Genomic DNA, 17,466 nt, shown 5'->3' on the forward strand with positions numbered 1-17,466 from the left:
TTCCCTGACACCAGCCCTCACCTGTGGATCTGCCAGCCTGGAGATGTCTGGCTTCAGGTAGAAGATGATCCCCTCAGCAGCCCCTGGCAGCATCACCCCTCGAACCAGCAGGATGAGGAGCATCACATATGGGAAGGTGGCAGTGAAGTAAACGACCTGCAGGGGCAGGGAAATGAGGAGAGAGGGGGCAGGCATCACTTCATCTCATCTCATCTGCAGGCCCCCACCCCAGAAAATCTCCCTCACTATGCGGCTGGCTGTGGCTGCTGCTAACATAGAAGAGAGGTGGGAAGGAAATTAATCAAGGTTACATCTTGCTGGTGATTTAGTTAATCTGCGTTTTGTTCTTCATCCAAGACTCTGCCACTGCTTGCTCTGCTTTGTTTTCTCTTTCCAGTCAGTGTAATTTCTCTGCTCTCCAGCTGTTCCCTTCATCTTTCTAGAGCTGCAGAAGAAACCCAGATCTGTTCCTGTCACTGAGTTTTAATGAGTTACTAAAATGATCCTATGCACAGCAAGAGCTTTCCAAATGAAATACCAACTTTTGATGTCAAATTTGAGACACCTATGAGGGGTCTCATTTCTAGAAGTGCTCATGAGTCACTCTCATCCCTTCAATGCCTCTGAGCTCACAGGTAAAAAATGGGTGCAACTCAAAGCCTTTAATGAAAATATAGACCATTATTTTTGTAATACCTATTTTTACTTCTTTTTATGTGTGACATAAATAAATATTACAGTAGAATTAATAGTCTCCAAACCATTTATCTAATAAAACATTTTTTTTTCCATTTGCAAAATATTTGTGAGCAAGTTGAAACTTCCTAAAATTTATTCATTACTAAAATTCATCTAAGTAATGTGGAGGCTTGTTTACTGCATGGATTCATAGTGATGGGCCTGAAATGACATTCTTTTGTGCTTAGTGATAATTGGTCAAATAAGTCACAGTACATGGTACTTTTGCTGTTCCCTGATTGAATGATAATAGCACTCCTTTGGGCACAAGTATTAAAATCTAACTTCAGAAATCACTTTTAAGGAACATTTATGCACAACAGCTGAATGCATAAGGAAGAGAAACATAGGGCAAAATTAATAAAAGAAAAAGACTTTTAAAAGAAAATTAGTCTTTATGGAGTTATTGGAAATTATTGTCCTGAGGTCACTATGGTTTCTTTAAATTTTGATTCCTTAATTCACAGAAGCAGAAACATAAGGATCTGTCAGGGTTATGTGATTAGAGCAGCTTCTCAGGCAAGCACAACCTCCTGTTTAAGCTGGAGCTGTTGAACAAAATTATGCACCTACTCCAAATTCTTGGGTCTTTCCTAAGTCTTGTCTTAGTATATTGTCAGCAAAGAAAAAGAGGGAAGCAGTTGAATTTTTTGACAGTGTGCCTGCAATACTCAAAGTTACTGCCTGCAGAGAACTGGCCTGTTTGACTTGTAGTATATTTGGGGACAGAAAACTCCTCTCTTATTGTTTCACAGTGTCCATAACACCTAGCTGGTAAATAGCCAATAGCTCTGTGCCGTAAAAATTGTGATGGAAAAATCTTCCATAGTCTCAGGAAGACCATTCCATTTACTATATGTAGTCACTATTTTCTCTCACTTTCTGGTCTGGTTTTGCCAGACCAATTCAGCTAAATCAGCCTACTTTAGCTTTCTTCCTGTGCAGGTTGAATTTAAAAAAAAAGGAAAGACTCAGGGGAGAAGGCTGAGAGCTAAAGAGAACCTCAGGTGACTCAATTACTCTTCCATGAAGATCACACAGCCTCTCAGAACCAAACTGTTGTGAAGATGGTGCTGTGGTATTCAAATTAGGGGGCATCAGAGATTCAAGGTTTAAAACGCAGATCATCCATCTATCCCCTCTCCCCATAAAGGTGGAGTCTGGCTCTCCTTCCTTCAGAAATGGTGGACAACAAGTCAGCACCAGCAAGAACTGGGAAAAATCTAGTCGGGGAGCAAGCTGTTATTTCATTCTGTTATAATGGGTGTCCAGGGCAGTTTTAAGTTAGCAGGTGGGATTTGACACTGAAACACAGGTGTCAGGTATGAAAGAGAACACTTCTGAAGAGTAGAGACAGTGATTGGAAGGAAGAAATCTGTTTCAGAAATTGGTTCCCTCCCTTTGCTATTGGGACATCCCCTGGACACCCACAAGACTAATCGTTAATCATCAGTCATCACTAATGATCCACCCATCTCATTGCAGCTCCAGGAAAGAAAGACGTCCTGAGCAAGTCAAGGCCATGGCTGTGTCCCTAATACCCAGCCCAAGGCATCAATCACTCATTCACTCCAAAAGGAAAACCAGTCCATCTGCTCTACAGGATAAACATCAGGAGGAAGCATTGGCTCCAGCCTTATTAGCAAAATGCAGGAAGTGACCAACTGACCAAAAACCTCCAGATTCAGAAAGAGCACAAAAGACAGAACAAGGACACTTCTCCCCAAGTGTTTTGCAGGATAAAGACGCAAGAGAGATTCATTATCTATTTTCTGAGCTGGTTACAGGCAGCAGCTTGTTTGTTTTGCTCAAGTGTTTAATTATTGCCAGGGAAGGGAAGTCTGCCATTGCATAGGATCTTGTTGAAAACACCCTTAAGCCACAGCAGGACAACACACTGTGAGTGGATGATTCCCAAGGCCACTTGAGGAGAATCCATCAGCCACTGTGGGTATCTGCAAGTGAAAATGTGACTCAAAACTCCCCTAAGTTCCCAATTCTTTCCCCATTCTCCCCTCCTTGATGGACCCACTCACTTATTCTTCCTCTTACGGTTCAAACACAACTGATGTATATCAGTACGGCCTCAACAGGTTTTAGGTTTCACTTTGGTGCTGTGTCTCCTGCCTCTACTTCATGAAAAAGGAAAAGAGATTGGGGAAGAAATATAAGACGGGTACAAGGAGGCTTATAGGAGGATAATCTCCGTTCCTACTTTGCCTGTGGACTTGACCCCTTTCCAGATGCAGAAGTAGCAGATGATCCACGCCAGCAGGAGACACAGAGCCAGCTCCCAGCGCACAGTGCCCAGTTTGTGAATACCATCCGTGAGCCCCAGGACTCGCTTCCTGCCAGTGTCCAGGGACAGGGAGAGAAGTATTAACACTCCAGACCCCACTCACCCATACAGACCTTTCCCATATTATCCTATCCAAAGACTTAACTATCTACAACACATCTGCCCAGGGCTCCCAGCCATGCAAATTGTCCCAACTCTGCCTAAAGCTGCCCTCTACTCTTCTCTGCTCCACCATGTCCTGTAGCTGACCCAAACCCTCCCACTCTCCAAACCCACGGTGCCATGCCCATCAGACCCACACTACACAAAATCAACACCTGCTCCCCATTGCTCTCTGAGCCTGGCAGCTCCCCAGCAGAGACAACTCAATCCAAAGCAGGACACCAAACCCACTATCAACCCATGGTCACCATTCTTCCTCCCCATATGCTACAGACACCCTATATATAAGCATAAATTATCTTTATGATCCCCATGCCCTTCCCTCAGCCTCCTTCCTTGGAGATTCACCATCATGAAGGTAGGCCACACAAGAACTCAGTATTGCGGTTTGTGCAATTCTCAGAAGCCCAAGACCACACTTAGAACTCCTCTGCAAATTCTGCTCAAAACCACTTCCCTCAGTATCCCCTTGCCCTCTTAACAGAAAACCCAAACAACTGTTTCAGAGGGGTCTCAGGTCTCACTAAACAGTATGTGTAAGGAGCAGGGCAGGAGAGGGGGCCCAGAACTGCACAAACTCTTTCTGCAACCATGGGCACATATCATCTTCTATGTGCCCTGTGGCAGCAGCAACAGACAAAGGACGGTCAACCCTTTCAAAGCTACTTTAGGAGACAGAAATGGGGAAAAAAACCCAAATCAAACTGCCAAAGCTGAGTCCTTGACATCCCTCTTCTTTATAAGACTTTCCTCTGTAGCATGTGGAGTGGTAGGGTGGCACCAGCAGTCATTTCAGCCTCTCCAGGCTGCACTGATGACCCTGTCTGAGACACTGTCTGGCCTGCTGCAAGACCCCTCAGACTGTGTTTTAGTGCCTCCAGATCCAAATTCCTCTAAATTTTCTACCTTCCTTAAATTCTTCTCCAGTGTCTCATGCATGCATCTCAGATCCCTGCTCTCCAGGAATGATCCTGAGCAGCCTGATGGAAAACTTCCCTTAGACAGCAAGCAGGGCCAAAAGAAGACAAAAGACAGTTTTTCCCCTTTGTGTTTCACTGTGGAGGACTGTTCAGTCTGCCTTGGCCTCTCATGCTTCCCTGCCAACCTGCAACACCCAGCACATGTACCCCTGCTTGCAGCAAGCCCTTACCTGCTTTTGGTGCCTCTTTCAGTGGCTACACTCACCCAGGCACCTCAGTGCCAGAAAGGGAACACACCCTCAAGGTGCACATGAGCACCCCTGGGCAGGCACACCATGAGCTGCCTTTGGGGTGTGCCCAGTACTCACACCCTGGGCTCTGTGCCCATCTCCTTGGCAACTCCTTGTGCTCCCTGTGTTCAGATCTGACACATGGCACCTCACTTGCTCCTACAGACGCACAGCCCCCACCCAGGGAGTCCTGCAGCTGGAGCCTTTGGATGAGAGAGAGCCTAAACAGGGGGAAAGCAATCACATACTCCCAAAATTCAATCATTGAGGAGGTGGTGTTCGAAGGCAAGGTCCTGTTGTCCAGGCTGGATCTATTCAGAATGTCCACACAGAGATCTACCAAAAGAAAAGGAAGCTGATGAGGTGAAAAATTCTCTAAGGCTCCTCCATGAGGGATGTTCCTTCCCCTCTGGACCCTAACCCTCCCTCTGGCAGCACACAGATCCTTCATCTTGTGCTATAGAGTATCTCATTGAATTTTTGCATCTCATTAAACTCTGGCTCTCTGGTATGAATCCCAATCCTGCGGTCATCAGAGGGGCTTCAGGAAGGGAAGAAGGGAAGGAGAGAACAACTCCTTGCCAAATTGAAAACAGATGAATGCAAAATATAGCTTATCAAGGGATAGTGACTATGAGTAGTCAGGATAGAAAATCCGATTCTCTTTCCACATCATGCACCATTCCCTGTCCACACATGCATGCACACACCACAGAAGCCTTCATGTTCTCCTTTGCCATCCCCAACCCCGTTACAAAATGTGAAATAACTGAAAACAGAGGAGATGCCACACATTCAAATGAACCTCATCTTGCATTTTGCAAGCAAAAGACAAATCACTGGAAAAACAAGGAAATCCAGCTGTTGCTGGGAAGCTTCTCTCTGTTAAGAGAACATAGGTGTTTTTCTTTAGAAACAAACCCATTCTGTGGGAGCTGAAGGAGTTGGATCAGCTCTTTAGAAGGTTGGTTACTTCTGCTGGGATGAAAGGGCAGAGGGAGCTGTGACTGAAAGGCCCACATGGTAGAGAAATTTAATTGCAGAAATTAATCATCTGATGCAAGAGAAAAAGGGAGGGAACCAAGCTGCTACCAAGCAAAACAACCTGTTCAACATGTTAAAAAAGTCCTGACAAGGACATTCATGAGCATTACTTCACATCTACGCCATCTTCCCAGGCTCAGCCCAAGCACCCTGAGTAAACCCAAAGCCAGGTCTTCTCTGCAGTGCAGTGTTTAAGTGAACTATGAGCATGAAGTGATGAGACCCCTGGTGAATATAATGGTATAGAGGGTGTATGGATGCACTTAATCAGGAAAACAGCACCCTTAGAGTTTTGTGCTACTGGATCCCTCATTGGGAGACCTGAACTGGCAAGATCCTACAGAGCAGGCTTGGCCTGGCTTACCCAAAAGCTGAGTGCACAGACGAAACTGTTCAGGCACCGGCAGCAACTGCCCCAGTAACTCCGCAGGAATGGGATAGAGTAAGGAAACTGCAAGATAAACTGTTGCACCAGTGCTAATAAAAAGCTCCTGTCACATGAGGAGGGATCTAGATTGGATTGAAAACTACCATCTACCTCTTGTGCCTGCCAGAAAATGCCTATTTTTGGTGACATCACATGGTGGCCCATGAGAGCTTCTTGTCCAAACAAAAAAAAAATAAGTATTTTCAACAAAACCCAAATAATTTCTGAGAATTGGAAAGAAGCTAGAACCTGACCAAGGGAAGGTATACCTGAGTTCCAGGGGTTATTGCAGCTGGCCCATGGTAGCACTGAAGTGAAGGAGCTGAACAGGTAGAAGAGTGCCCAGGACAGGATGATGATGTAGTAGATATTCAGATATCCCACAATGACTTGAGAGGCATATCCAATTCCTGTGAAGAAAAGCAAAGGAGGTAAGGATGGGACTGGCAACCAAGTCCCAACACATGAGGCTTAACCCCAAACAAAGACACAGGTCACACTGTGGTAAGAAGGATTCAACACCAACAACATGGCTCTCCAGACAATACTGCAAGAACTACCTAAGGGAAAGAGGAAGGATTTTGTGACTGTGCTCACAGACAAGAAACCCTGTTGGTAACTCTAGACAGGTCTGTGGTGAAACAGCCAGAAAACCTTTCAATGATTTTAATTTTTTTTTCTGATGGCTACCATGCCACAGCATCATAGTGCCTCTTCTTCAGAAGAATACAGCTCTAGCCTTTGAAAAAAAGAAATGTAGTTGAGTCTCTTACTTCTGGAAAGAGTCAGCCAAAAAGCATTCTTACAGCTGATGTACACCATGCTCAGCTTTGGTCTTGGATCTTGCTTATGCCCACTGCTAACTGAGACTTCAGAACAGTAATCAGACCAGAAAGGCCCAATTCATTTATTTAAAACTGGTTATCAGTGACCTCTGAGATGCCCCTGCTGTCCAGCTCCAGGCCTGCACCTGAGCACAGGGGTTTCCAGCACAGGAGGCCCCAGACTCCCCAGGGAGTTTCAAATAGCATGGCATGCCCATGCTCAAGCAAAGTAACCAGGCTCCACTATGCCTGAGCACAGGTATCTCCATCTGCAAAACATGGTTAATAATCTCTGCTCTGGACAGGAGAATTGAGGAACTTACATTCATGAATATATTAATCCCATTAAACAACATTCCCCGTGCCCCAGAAGTCCTGGCTCTTATCCCTGTAGCTTAACCTCAACTCCACCCCATCTCTGGGCTCTCAAACCCAGTGCACACAGTCTGATTCCCCCAGTTTGCAGGACACCTGCCTGCAAATGCTGCCACAGCAGCCCTGGGCATGGAAGTGGGCAAGGAAAACACAATAAACCAGACAGACTTCCTCAGTCTCTTCTCCCCTTACTATTTGTCCTGGACTACACACAGGTGTTTGTACATTGATACTTCCATCTCCTCCTTCAAGCTGGCCACCCTGCTTCTCCTCTTTCCCAGGCTCTGAGCTCCTCAAAGCAGAGACCATGGTTCACCTGGACTAGCATGACACACTCACACTGAGAGGGAACTGCCTCTGCACTCACAGCAGGCAGCAGGAGGAATAACAGGGCTGGGAGAAAGAGGAAGGGAGGGAGAATAAAGGAGAAAGAAAAGAAAAAAGAATAACGGTAATTCAAAAGAAAGGATGTGGGTCACTAATTGTTAGAAAGTGTTGCCAGTAAATACTGTAACTTGACTGACCTTCAAAGATGGGACAGATCTTTCTCCAGGCAGTCACCCCTCCCTGGCTTGTGTACTGCCCCAGCGCCGTCTCCAGGAAGAACAGGGGGATCCCACAGGTGAAAAGGAAGATGAGGTAAGGGATGAGGAAGGCTCCTGCAGAGAGGGGTAAAATGCTGCCTCAGAAACCTCTTCGAAAACCTTATCCTTAAAACCTCTTGCCAGGTACCTGGGACCACATCTGAAATCAGCTACATAAACATAAATATTTCTCTGAACTAACTGTGCAACGTCTGCTAAAGAAACAAGGTCTCTACCACCATAATTTCTCAGAAAAAAATACAAGGGTGGTCTGTCTTGTGCTACTGCATTACTTCTGCATTTGGCATGGGCCAAAACCTAGAGGTATGGAGTAGAGAGGCAAGGAGCTAAGAAAAGATAGTGGTGAAGAAGTTCTCCCTACTTCATGCTTCTGACCTCATTCCAGCTTTCAGCAGGAATGGGGTGAACAAAATTAGCCCCTGTTTCACATAACCACATTTGTTCTGCCTTTCATGAGAGTCACAGCAAAACTCCCACTTGCCCAGAGGATACAAACCTGGAGGCTGGTGACACTTCTTGGTAAGTAATAAATTTGCCAGGATATAAATTTACTTGAGACATATTTCACGTCAAATTTGGAAAGCAGATTGGACCAGAAGAATGGAAATAGGGGAAGAATATCTTTCCAGTATTTTCAAAATGAAGAAGTTTAACTTCTACCATCAAAATCCATTTTTTGCTAAAATGCAGAGAAATGTCCAAAGAGAAATCAACCTGAAATGGCCCTCAGATTAACCCTTGTCAAAATGGAAAAGGCAGGAGAGAAAGAGCAAGGCTTTGTCCCAGAAACAATGACCAACATAAACTAAGCATAAGAAAAGACAAACAGAAATAAGAACAAAAAATTTTAATGCCCTGAAAAAATGGTTTAATGTTCTGTTCAGATGTCTGAAACTTTTTCTGCACCTTTTCAGTTATGTTGCCAAACCAAAACATCAAATACACTCTCAAGTCTGCTCAAAACTGCTCCTGAGATCTCATTTTCACATTGGCTTCACTCTTTCTCCACATCCTTAGTGTAGATTTTCACATTTCTGCTGCCCTCCAAACAAGATAAGGCGACTGCCTTCCTCGCTGAAACAACTGTGGCGGTCTTGCCACTCCATACAATGAACATTTGGTCAGAAACACCTCTCTTGCCAGTGCCTGGAGAGCATTTCAGCTGCTTGCAACAAAGATTAGGGTGCCTTTCTCAGCCACTGTCCCTCCCAGGCCCTCTCCTCCCCTGCCAGCACAGGCATCCACACTGACATTCCTTCCAGTAACAAAGAGCAACTAGGAACACTTGCCCTTGTTTTTAAGCCAACAATGTTACAATAACAAAGAACATCCAAGTTTCCCCTAAACGCAGCTGTGTGTAGCTGCAGGAGACCTGGGGCCAGAGGGAATGAGGCTGGTTCTCAGGGTCAGTCCACGTTTGTGGGGTAGAGAATGAGAACTGAAGACCCTCAACTAGAGGCAGCTGCTGCTTTTGGTGCTCCAAGACATCTATGCCAAATCTGTAAGACAGCTTTACTATCCTGCACACAGATGAGCATTTCAGCAGATGCCAGACCCTCTCCTCTGATATAATTTGTCCCAGAGGTTGTCCCATTTTGGTCTCTGAGGAACAATGGTTTTCTTGCACCTCTACTGTCTCATCTCTATTAACTGTCCCACAGCAGTTACCAACTGAAACTTCAGCTGTGATCCCCTCCTCAATTTGCTGCTCCACTGAAGGAGACTCAGCCTTGAGTGGTGCCCCTAGAAACAAACCCTCTTTCCTTATGAGTCAATAATAAGTTCAGGATGTTGAGCAATTAGATCAAATTTGACAGTGCAGCAATAGATAAGGTTGCAGGTGGTTGCTTTACAGAAAATTAGCACTACTGTTTTTATGGCATCTGTCTTCATAGCTGTAAAACCATTTCAATACATCCAAAGGTGGATAAAAGTGACAGGACAGCAGTCTGAAGTTTGGGGGGTAAGGGTGAGACAGGGATGCAGCATTTATAGGTGGAAAATACCTTTTTTTGAAATTTCAATAACTTTTCCAATGGTAAGAATATCTTTGAGTGTCATGGGAAAAGATACTGCCTTGTCCTGCTGCCTGTATTCTGGCTCCTGAGAGCCCTGGAGAGAGAAAAGTACCTTCTACAGCAGCAGCATACTCTCTGCAAAGGCAATGTGTGGAGCTGTGAGGGAAGGTCTCTTCCATCCTAAGCTTTCCCAAGCCTAGCCTGGTTACCCTCTGAATCACAGCTTTAGATATTCCAGAGCAATTTAATTAAAAAGAAAAATGTTACTCGATCGATATTTACAGAGAACAAAAGTAGTCTTTTCACTTACGGTAATTAGCATACAAATTGCAAGGACTGCTGAACCGGGTACCACAGACACAAGCCATGCAAAGATTTCATCTGAGCTCAGGGAGAAATTTTCCATGCAAAACCCATGACTCCTCTCTCAAAGCATCTCTGCAGAATGGGCTGTTCAATCAGATACACCTCCAGTGTTTCCTAACCTGTGCCCATCTGCTCTTGGTGTCTCCTATCATAATATTGGAGGAGACTGGAGGATCTGCTAAAAAATTATCCCAGGTTTAAGAAAAACTCAATTCCATTTTCTTTAACCATTTCTTACCCCACCCTTCTTTGGTTTTGAGGACATATTTTATTGTCTCTTTAATTTGGATAAACTTCAGCAAAAGCACAGAGAACAGGAATTTGGAAGTCCTGGGGAAAAATTACAGTGGAACCACTTAGCTATTGATGAAAGTTCACAGCACTTTGGAAAAGAAATGCTGCAGAGAAAGGAAGCTCAAAATGGGGGAGCGCAAAGCAAGTCCCAGACCATTATTTCAAGGTGTTTTTTAGAGAACAAGAACAAAAGGGAAGTTATTGCAGTATTTGACATGTAATTTGTTATTCCTCCTTTTCTTTTATACAGTTAGATTTTTATTCACTGAGAAAAGTTAGTAACAGTCAATTATTCCCTTACGTTTAATTTTATTGTTATGAGAATTTTTTACTTTTAACTGTGTAATGATCTTATTTCAGTGTTACTGCAAGAGAAAAGGAGAATCATGCAAAGAAACAAAAGGGAAGATGAATGAACCTTTTTTTAGGGACAAATTTCCCTAGTAGTGGTTTGATCACTATGAGAATTGCTCCAGGAGAAGAGGCAGAAGTCTCTTCTAGAGGGTATCAGGCCTTGGCTAGGCTATCAGCAAAATATACCAGCACTATCTAAGCATTTCCACCTCTGTAACAAGGGCCTGAAAAGGATGGATTTGACACCAGGAGTAGGAAAAGGGAAATATGTAGGAGGAGACTGATGTTGGCTTTTTGACCACTCACAGCATCTGATATTTTCCAAAGACCAGTAATTTCTTGACCTGCTCAAGAGCTTTAAGTTGCTACGAGGGTTCAATCTTTTAGGAGTCCAGATTTGAGAATGCAGTTTTAAGAAAGAGTACCCACTGGGGAGCTGGATCCACCCCTGAGTTTTTATTCCTTCTGGTTTCAGCAGGAACTAACTTGTTGAAAGAGCGAATAAGGGAGTCCCTTAGGGCACACAAGCATAGGAGAAATGGGTCTAGGCATGTTCACGTCTCTCATCATACCTACAGATCTAGAAAACAGAATGTGTGCTGTGAACTCACCACCACCATTCTTGTAGCAGAGGTATGGGAACCTCCACACATTACCCAGGCCAATGATCTCCCCAGCCACAGACAGCATAAACTCCATTTTGTTCCGCCACTGGCCTCTCTCTTCCATTTCCTCCATTTCTATCTCTTCAGGAGATGTGGTGGTCCCATTGGGTTCTCCTTCTTTGGATATGGCTCGTGTCATGACTCTGTGGGACAGAAGAGGAGAGCATGGGATGTAGGGAGCTGCTGCAGGACACACTTGTGGAAAGAGGAGTGAAGGGACCAGACACCACAATAAGATGTGTTCCCAGTAACAGTATGTAAATTTAGGTGCATCTAAGTGGCGGTATTACTGAGAAGAAGTTGGCCTTTCTAGAAGTGATTTGCTTTAGCAAGGGATACACATTCCCTTGTTGAGATTAGAAAAATACACTGGAAGCAAGTCTCTCCAAAGCAGCAGCATCTCTGTTTCCATTCCCACCAGCTGGGACTGAAAAGAAATCAGGGTTTTGATCTTTTGTACCAACTTGCAAATTCATTTTGCTTATGATTTGGTAAGTTTTAATAGCACAGCTCTCACTCCTCTGTGCCACCTAAAGGAACATCCCCATCTTCAGGGAGCAACAGAGACAACAATCTGCATCACTCACAACACTCAACATTTCCACTGCCCCTGGATCTGCTCTAGACTATTTAAACTTGCTCTCTCTCTTGGCTCTGGAGGCAGCTCAGGCCAAGGACCTCTCCCAGTCAGCAGCTCAGTGGTGAGCAAGACCTCATCACCTTTGATGTCCTTTACCTTACAGGATCACCAAATCTTCTATTGATGCTGTGCACCAGGACCATGATGGCAAGCTATTCCCTCCCTCCTTATGCCTGGTGTCTCTCATGTCCCTCTGGATAAACACCAGGTATGAGTCTTCTCATGGTGAGTAGGGACTACCAGGAAACCTGACATAACTGGAAATAAGAGCAAGTGTAGACACTGACATCTAACTGTCCCAGCAGCCAAAGAACACTGGCACTTGTTTTAGTGTAGTTTTCTATGAGGCAAGGAGGAAGTGGGAGCAGGAGCTGGTAGGACATGCTTACACTTACCCACACAAGACAGCACCATTATCAAACTGTCTCATTTACTTCTGTAAAGGAAATAATTTCCAAAATGCTAACTTTCTGGATAAATCAGGCCCTGGGACAAAGAAGATACTTGTGTATGAAAAGACAATTTCTAATGAATGTTCACAGCAGAACAAGTAGTTCTTTGACAGAGGCATGTTTCCTGCCTGTTATTCAAGTAAAGAAGGGAAATCAGATCTCACTGTGTAATACACCAATTGCTCTCTAAATGCCCTAGGCAACAATCGGCTTTGTTCCTCCATCTGCTTTCCTGAAGGGCTCATCCTATTTGGTTTGCTACAGCAGCAGATTTCCATGGACGCTAAACTGAGGACTGAGTCCCATGAGAGACATCAACCAGTGTAAGAGGAGCTGCAACAAGATCAGGGGGACATAAACCACAGAGAAGAGCAGTCAGGAGCTGGTGAAGATCATCCTCCAGGCTAATATAACTTCCTCTTCAAAAACACGTCAGAAAGGTCCTGGTCCCTGTTAAATTCAAGAGGTTTTTAGAACTATTGCCAGTAAGAGCCTTTATATGGGCAGTACTGCAGTGGGCACATCCAGTTTTGGTGTTGAATGCAGATGCACGAGAGCACTGAGGAAGTTACCTCTTTTATCTCCAGCCCTTGCCCTTTAAGGTCCATATGTTGGAAAGCACCTATTTACTGGTATGGCTTACACTGATCCAAACCACCAAGGGCTATGACACCTGTGGATCTACATGAGAGCGTGAAGGTGAATCAGCCCTGTAAGAGGCTCCTACAAACCTCTATTACCTCATGTTTAAAGAAGGTGGTGGAACCCAGGAATCAAGGCACACACCCTAAATGCTGGCTTGCAGCTGCAGCTCTGCAATTCCCCAGTAGCTCAGCAGTCCTTCCAGTCCCAGATTTCCCCCCTTCACTTAGCCCTTCTACTGGGTTGGACTGGGAGGTGGAATTATCAGGTCCTCCTGCCAGTCATTTCTCAGCTTCTGAAGCCCAGGCAAGGCCTTTCTCCCTACTGCCTGCCTGCAGCAAGGCCTGCCAGCTGGCTAATCAGTTTATTCCAATGCTGCAGCACAGCCTTCTCATCTCTGAGAGGAGCAGAGCTCCACGTACTGTCAAATGTGAGAGAAAAAGTAACACATACTTAATGAAACATGTTTGATCTGTCACAGTCCTTGGCACATTCCAATTTGCTGCAGTCCAAGGCACATTATCAAGTACAGCAGTGTTTAAATCTGGGTTTGTTGAGGATGTCCCAGGAAGCTGGCATAAGACTAGATAATTCTTTGTTTTTATTCTTTTAATGTAAGGTGGATCTAAGAGCCAGCCTATTTCTACTAATATTTGTGCTTTTATTTCATTTTTGCTAGACCTGTTTCACACATGGGTGAAAAGGTTACAATCAGAGCATCACCTCCTCTCACCTAGCCCTGGGAAGGGAATGTATGAGTGCCAGCCCCCAACCCTGTCACCAGCCTCCACCTCAGGGACACCTGGACAAGGACTTTTTACCTATCCTCTGTCTCCTGAGTAGGCAAACGTGAAGAACAGAAGATGGGATGCTGCAATAAGGAACGTGGCTGGGAGAAACAGAACAGCAGGGAGACACAGCAGTTCTGCATTCATTTCCCAATTTTAAAAAAGGGGAAAACATGCTGGCTATGAAATCAAACCTTTTCAAGTGGGAACAGATGGGGGATTAAACTGATGCCCAAAGTTCAGGCCATTCATGGCATGAACCACAACTTCTCCTTTCCCAGACAAAGCCATGCACATTGCACATACCCACTACTTCCCTCTCTGCTTTTCCTGCTGTTTCTATGAGAAAACCTATTCATACACTGCCTTGCTCTTCTCCTGAACATTTAATCCTACTGTGCCCCTGCTCTATATGTTCTTAGGCCAGATGGGGACTCAAATAACTTCTTGCTTCCAGCTAGGAACAATTTGGTTCTCCCACAGCAGTTGCAGCCACCTACTGGGTTACATCCTCCTCAACAGGCAAACATTTTCCTCCTCCTTTGGTTGCAAAGACTGTGCCCCTCACTGCTTGCCTGCATTTTTTCTGCTGTTCCTTCACCAAAGTTTGGAGAAAAATCCTATGACTACTCCAGTTCCAGCCTTTTATTTTCCTCTGCCATAAAGTTTTCCCAACTGCTAAAATGCCATCTTGATGCAACCCAGAGTCTACCCCTCCCCTGGACCCTCTCAACCACCATCACCACCACCTTCCCTCCTCAGCTCCCTCTGACCTCACCAGTCTCTTGTAGAGGTGCTCTGCTGTATTTTCAGCCATCAGCACTTGGAGGGGGTGGCTTTTTGCCCTTCCCAGAAATGATCTGTAGTCTATCATAGTCCCACAGAGAGCTCCCTCTATGCAGCTCCATAGTAAATGGTACAGTATTTGGTACTGGGCTTGGTGCATGGAGATAGCCACATTTTTTCCCTAAAAGATTTACTGCTGGGACAAGAATACACCTGGATTCCTGCAGGACCTGGAAAGAGAGCAGGCAGCATGCAAGCGACCATAGACCCAGAGCGACGAGTTCCATTCTTGAACATTTGAATGAGGCAACACAGTCTCCCTTTGGTCACAAAGTTTGGACTGTTTGTCCCACACCTATCACCATGGGATCCTTCAAGTATGGCCACAAAGGACAAGGAAAACCAAGAACATCTCTGAAGCACTGTGGTCACTTAGTAGTTGCCTATGATTTGTTGAACACACAATGCAGATATGAAGGAGAACAGCATTTTTTGTCTTTGGAAACAAGATTCCTCTGAAGGGGAGAGGCAGTAACAAAAAAAAAAAAGGAGAAAGAAAGTGTTATTTGAAGCAAAATATGGTGCTATCTCAACCTCTCCAAGGGTAAAAAAAGGACTTTTACAAAGTTGCTCAGGTGAGGCAAGGAACAAGAGCGAGACAAGAAAGATGAGAGGAGCCACCTGGAGTTTTGGCACCAGAGGAAGAACCCAATAACAATTCTCCTGAAGTTTTTCTTCCTGCAAACTTACTGCCAGTTCCCGACTGCTGTCAGACAAGAGTTCCTACTGCTAGGAAGTTAACATCCTCCCTTTGACCTCCTTTGCTGTTTTATCACAAGGCCAATGAGATGAGGACAATCTCCAGAGGGAATGGTGAAACAGAGGGAACAGCAGACAGAAATGTCTCTAAAAAGCAACCGATGACATTTATGTTAAAGCTCCCTTGGACACCCAAAGGTGCTGCTTGAAGTGCAGAATGCAGAATCACAGGTGGTAACGCAGACAGTTGCACTGCATTTATATTTCTTGGTTTCATTTTGAAACAAGCAGCAACTAAGCACATAAACTGCCATTTAAGATGGGGAGACAGGAATCAGGAAGCAAGAAGACTGGGCTATGTTACAAAAGGAGGAGCAAGAGGACACAGAAAATTCTCTGGTTGCGCAATCAGAGCCAGCAGTTAGTCGGCAGCTGAAATCCTGCGCTGCATTTTGATGGCAGGAGGTGGGGGCGGCTGTGAGAGCAAAGACAGAAAATCAGGGCTCAGCGAGGAACAGCAGTGCCAAGGTACAGCTTAAGGAACCAACCCGGTTAAATAAGTGCATGGGGGCTGCTACTGGAATCGGTCATCAAGATAGACAAGAAAATATTGGCAGTGGAAGCAAGTGCTTTCCAGGCAATCTAAGAGCAGCTACATGAGCAGAGACAGCTGCTTCCAAACGGGAATGCTGCTGGAGAATGGCTCACTCCAGCTGCATAACAAAAAAAGGCAAGGAAAGATGTAGAAAAACTGATCAATTCCACGACAGCAATCAAAATTAAAATGCCTTTGATTTCAAGCAATTGAAAGTTAGTTGGTTTCTTTACAGTTTCTAATTAGCTCCCAGGTTCTGTGGGCTGCAGGGTATTCTCAAAGCGTCTATTCAGCAAGGTTCATGAGGCACAGGAGGCTGTTACAAGAATCAGATCCTACCTGTGTTTTCTCCAGTGTGAAATAAGAGCAATGCTTGTGCAGTCAGTGAGTTTGCTACTTCCTGACACCAGAAAGAGTGAGATAAGGAATGCCATGAGTTCCTTATGAGTGAGTTCATTGATGGCACAGACATCTGCAATACAAAATGCAGGGATTATAGAGCATCACCCTTCAGAGCACACATCCCCAGTGCAGGAGGGTGCTGAATGGGTCCTGTTCTGTCTTCTGCTGCTGGACAGGACCCTCTGAAGCCACTCACAGTGGCTGGACTTTCCTGAGGATCAGTGGCAAATCTCTTGCTAAAAGCAATGTAGGCTGTTGTACCCAAGGTCAAATCAATCTCTGTTGGTGTCTATGGATCACCATCCCTGCTCCAGGCTACAGAGACACAGCGGTGGTTTCTTTCTCTAGCCTAGAAAAAAAAACAAGACGAACTGATGAAGTCCATAAATGGTGTCTAAATATGACTAGAAACTAGCCTTTGCATCAAACTAGATAATATCAAGACCTCCACTCAGCCCATAGTCTGGCTGTATCTAGTATCTAACACAGCAGAAGGGCCAGCCACAGCAGCATCCATTCTTTTTACAGAGCACCAGCAATAGGTCTGGTACAGACACAGACCAGCCAGAGACCCCAGTGGAGCCCAGATAGCCACCTACCCATGGCTGGAGCTGTTTGGCCAAAGTCCTGGGGACGCATCAGGCTGGCTCAGAGGTCCTTGTGTGCAGCCAAAGTGTGTGGCCAGCACAGCTCCTGTCACTGGCTGGAGGAACAGGGCAGGTGAATGGCACAGAGGGCTAAAGCCATGCTGCTCCAGTACCCACTCTGCAAACAGGTCCCTTGCACAGTGGGGCAGTGACCTGTGGTGAAGGACAGAGTCTGCAGGATGCCTACAGGGCTGCCACCTCTCCGGGGCAGCAGCTTCATGGAGCAAGATGCCAGCCAGCAGCCCTGGGCAGCTCAGATGAAGAAACAAAGGCTGCCAGCCCCCAGCCCTGCTTGGCCACCTGCTGCAATCCCTGCGGCTGGGGGTGAGGGCTCAGAGAAGAGTAGAAGCAAAGTTGCTGGAGCAGGAGAGAAG

The 17,466-nt window shown here is 45.3% G+C and overlaps 1 protein-coding gene across 1 annotated transcript in view; it reads right to left on the bottom strand.

Moving 5' to 3' along the window:
* The window catches only part of LOC134043491 (sodium- and chloride-dependent betaine transporter-like), a 34,013-nt gene extending 16,929 nt beyond the window's left edge, over nucleotides 1-17,084 (bottom strand). The window contains exons 1-7 of the mRNA XM_062491877.1: nucleotides 17,041-17,084; nucleotides 11,328-11,524; nucleotides 7,604-7,738; nucleotides 6,150-6,290; nucleotides 4,658-4,745; nucleotides 2,954-3,086; nucleotides 22-156 (exon numbers count right to left, since the gene is read on the bottom strand). Coding sequence (XP_062347861.1) covers nucleotides 22-156; nucleotides 2,954-3,086; nucleotides 4,658-4,745; nucleotides 6,150-6,290; nucleotides 7,604-7,738; nucleotides 11,328-11,524; nucleotides 17,041-17,084 — 873 coding nt within the window. The remainder of the gene's footprint in view (nucleotides 1-21; nucleotides 157-2,953; nucleotides 3,087-4,657; nucleotides 4,746-6,149; nucleotides 6,291-7,603; nucleotides 7,739-11,327; nucleotides 11,525-17,040) is intronic.
* Nucleotides 17,085-17,466: the final 382 nt, after the last annotated feature.

Source organism: Cinclus cinclus, chromosome 4 (assembly GCF_963662255.1).
Source record: "Cinclus cinclus chromosome 4, bCinCin1.1, whole genome shotgun sequence".
Lineage (NCBI taxonomy): Eukaryota > Metazoa > Chordata > Aves > Passeriformes > Cinclidae > Cinclus > Cinclus cinclus.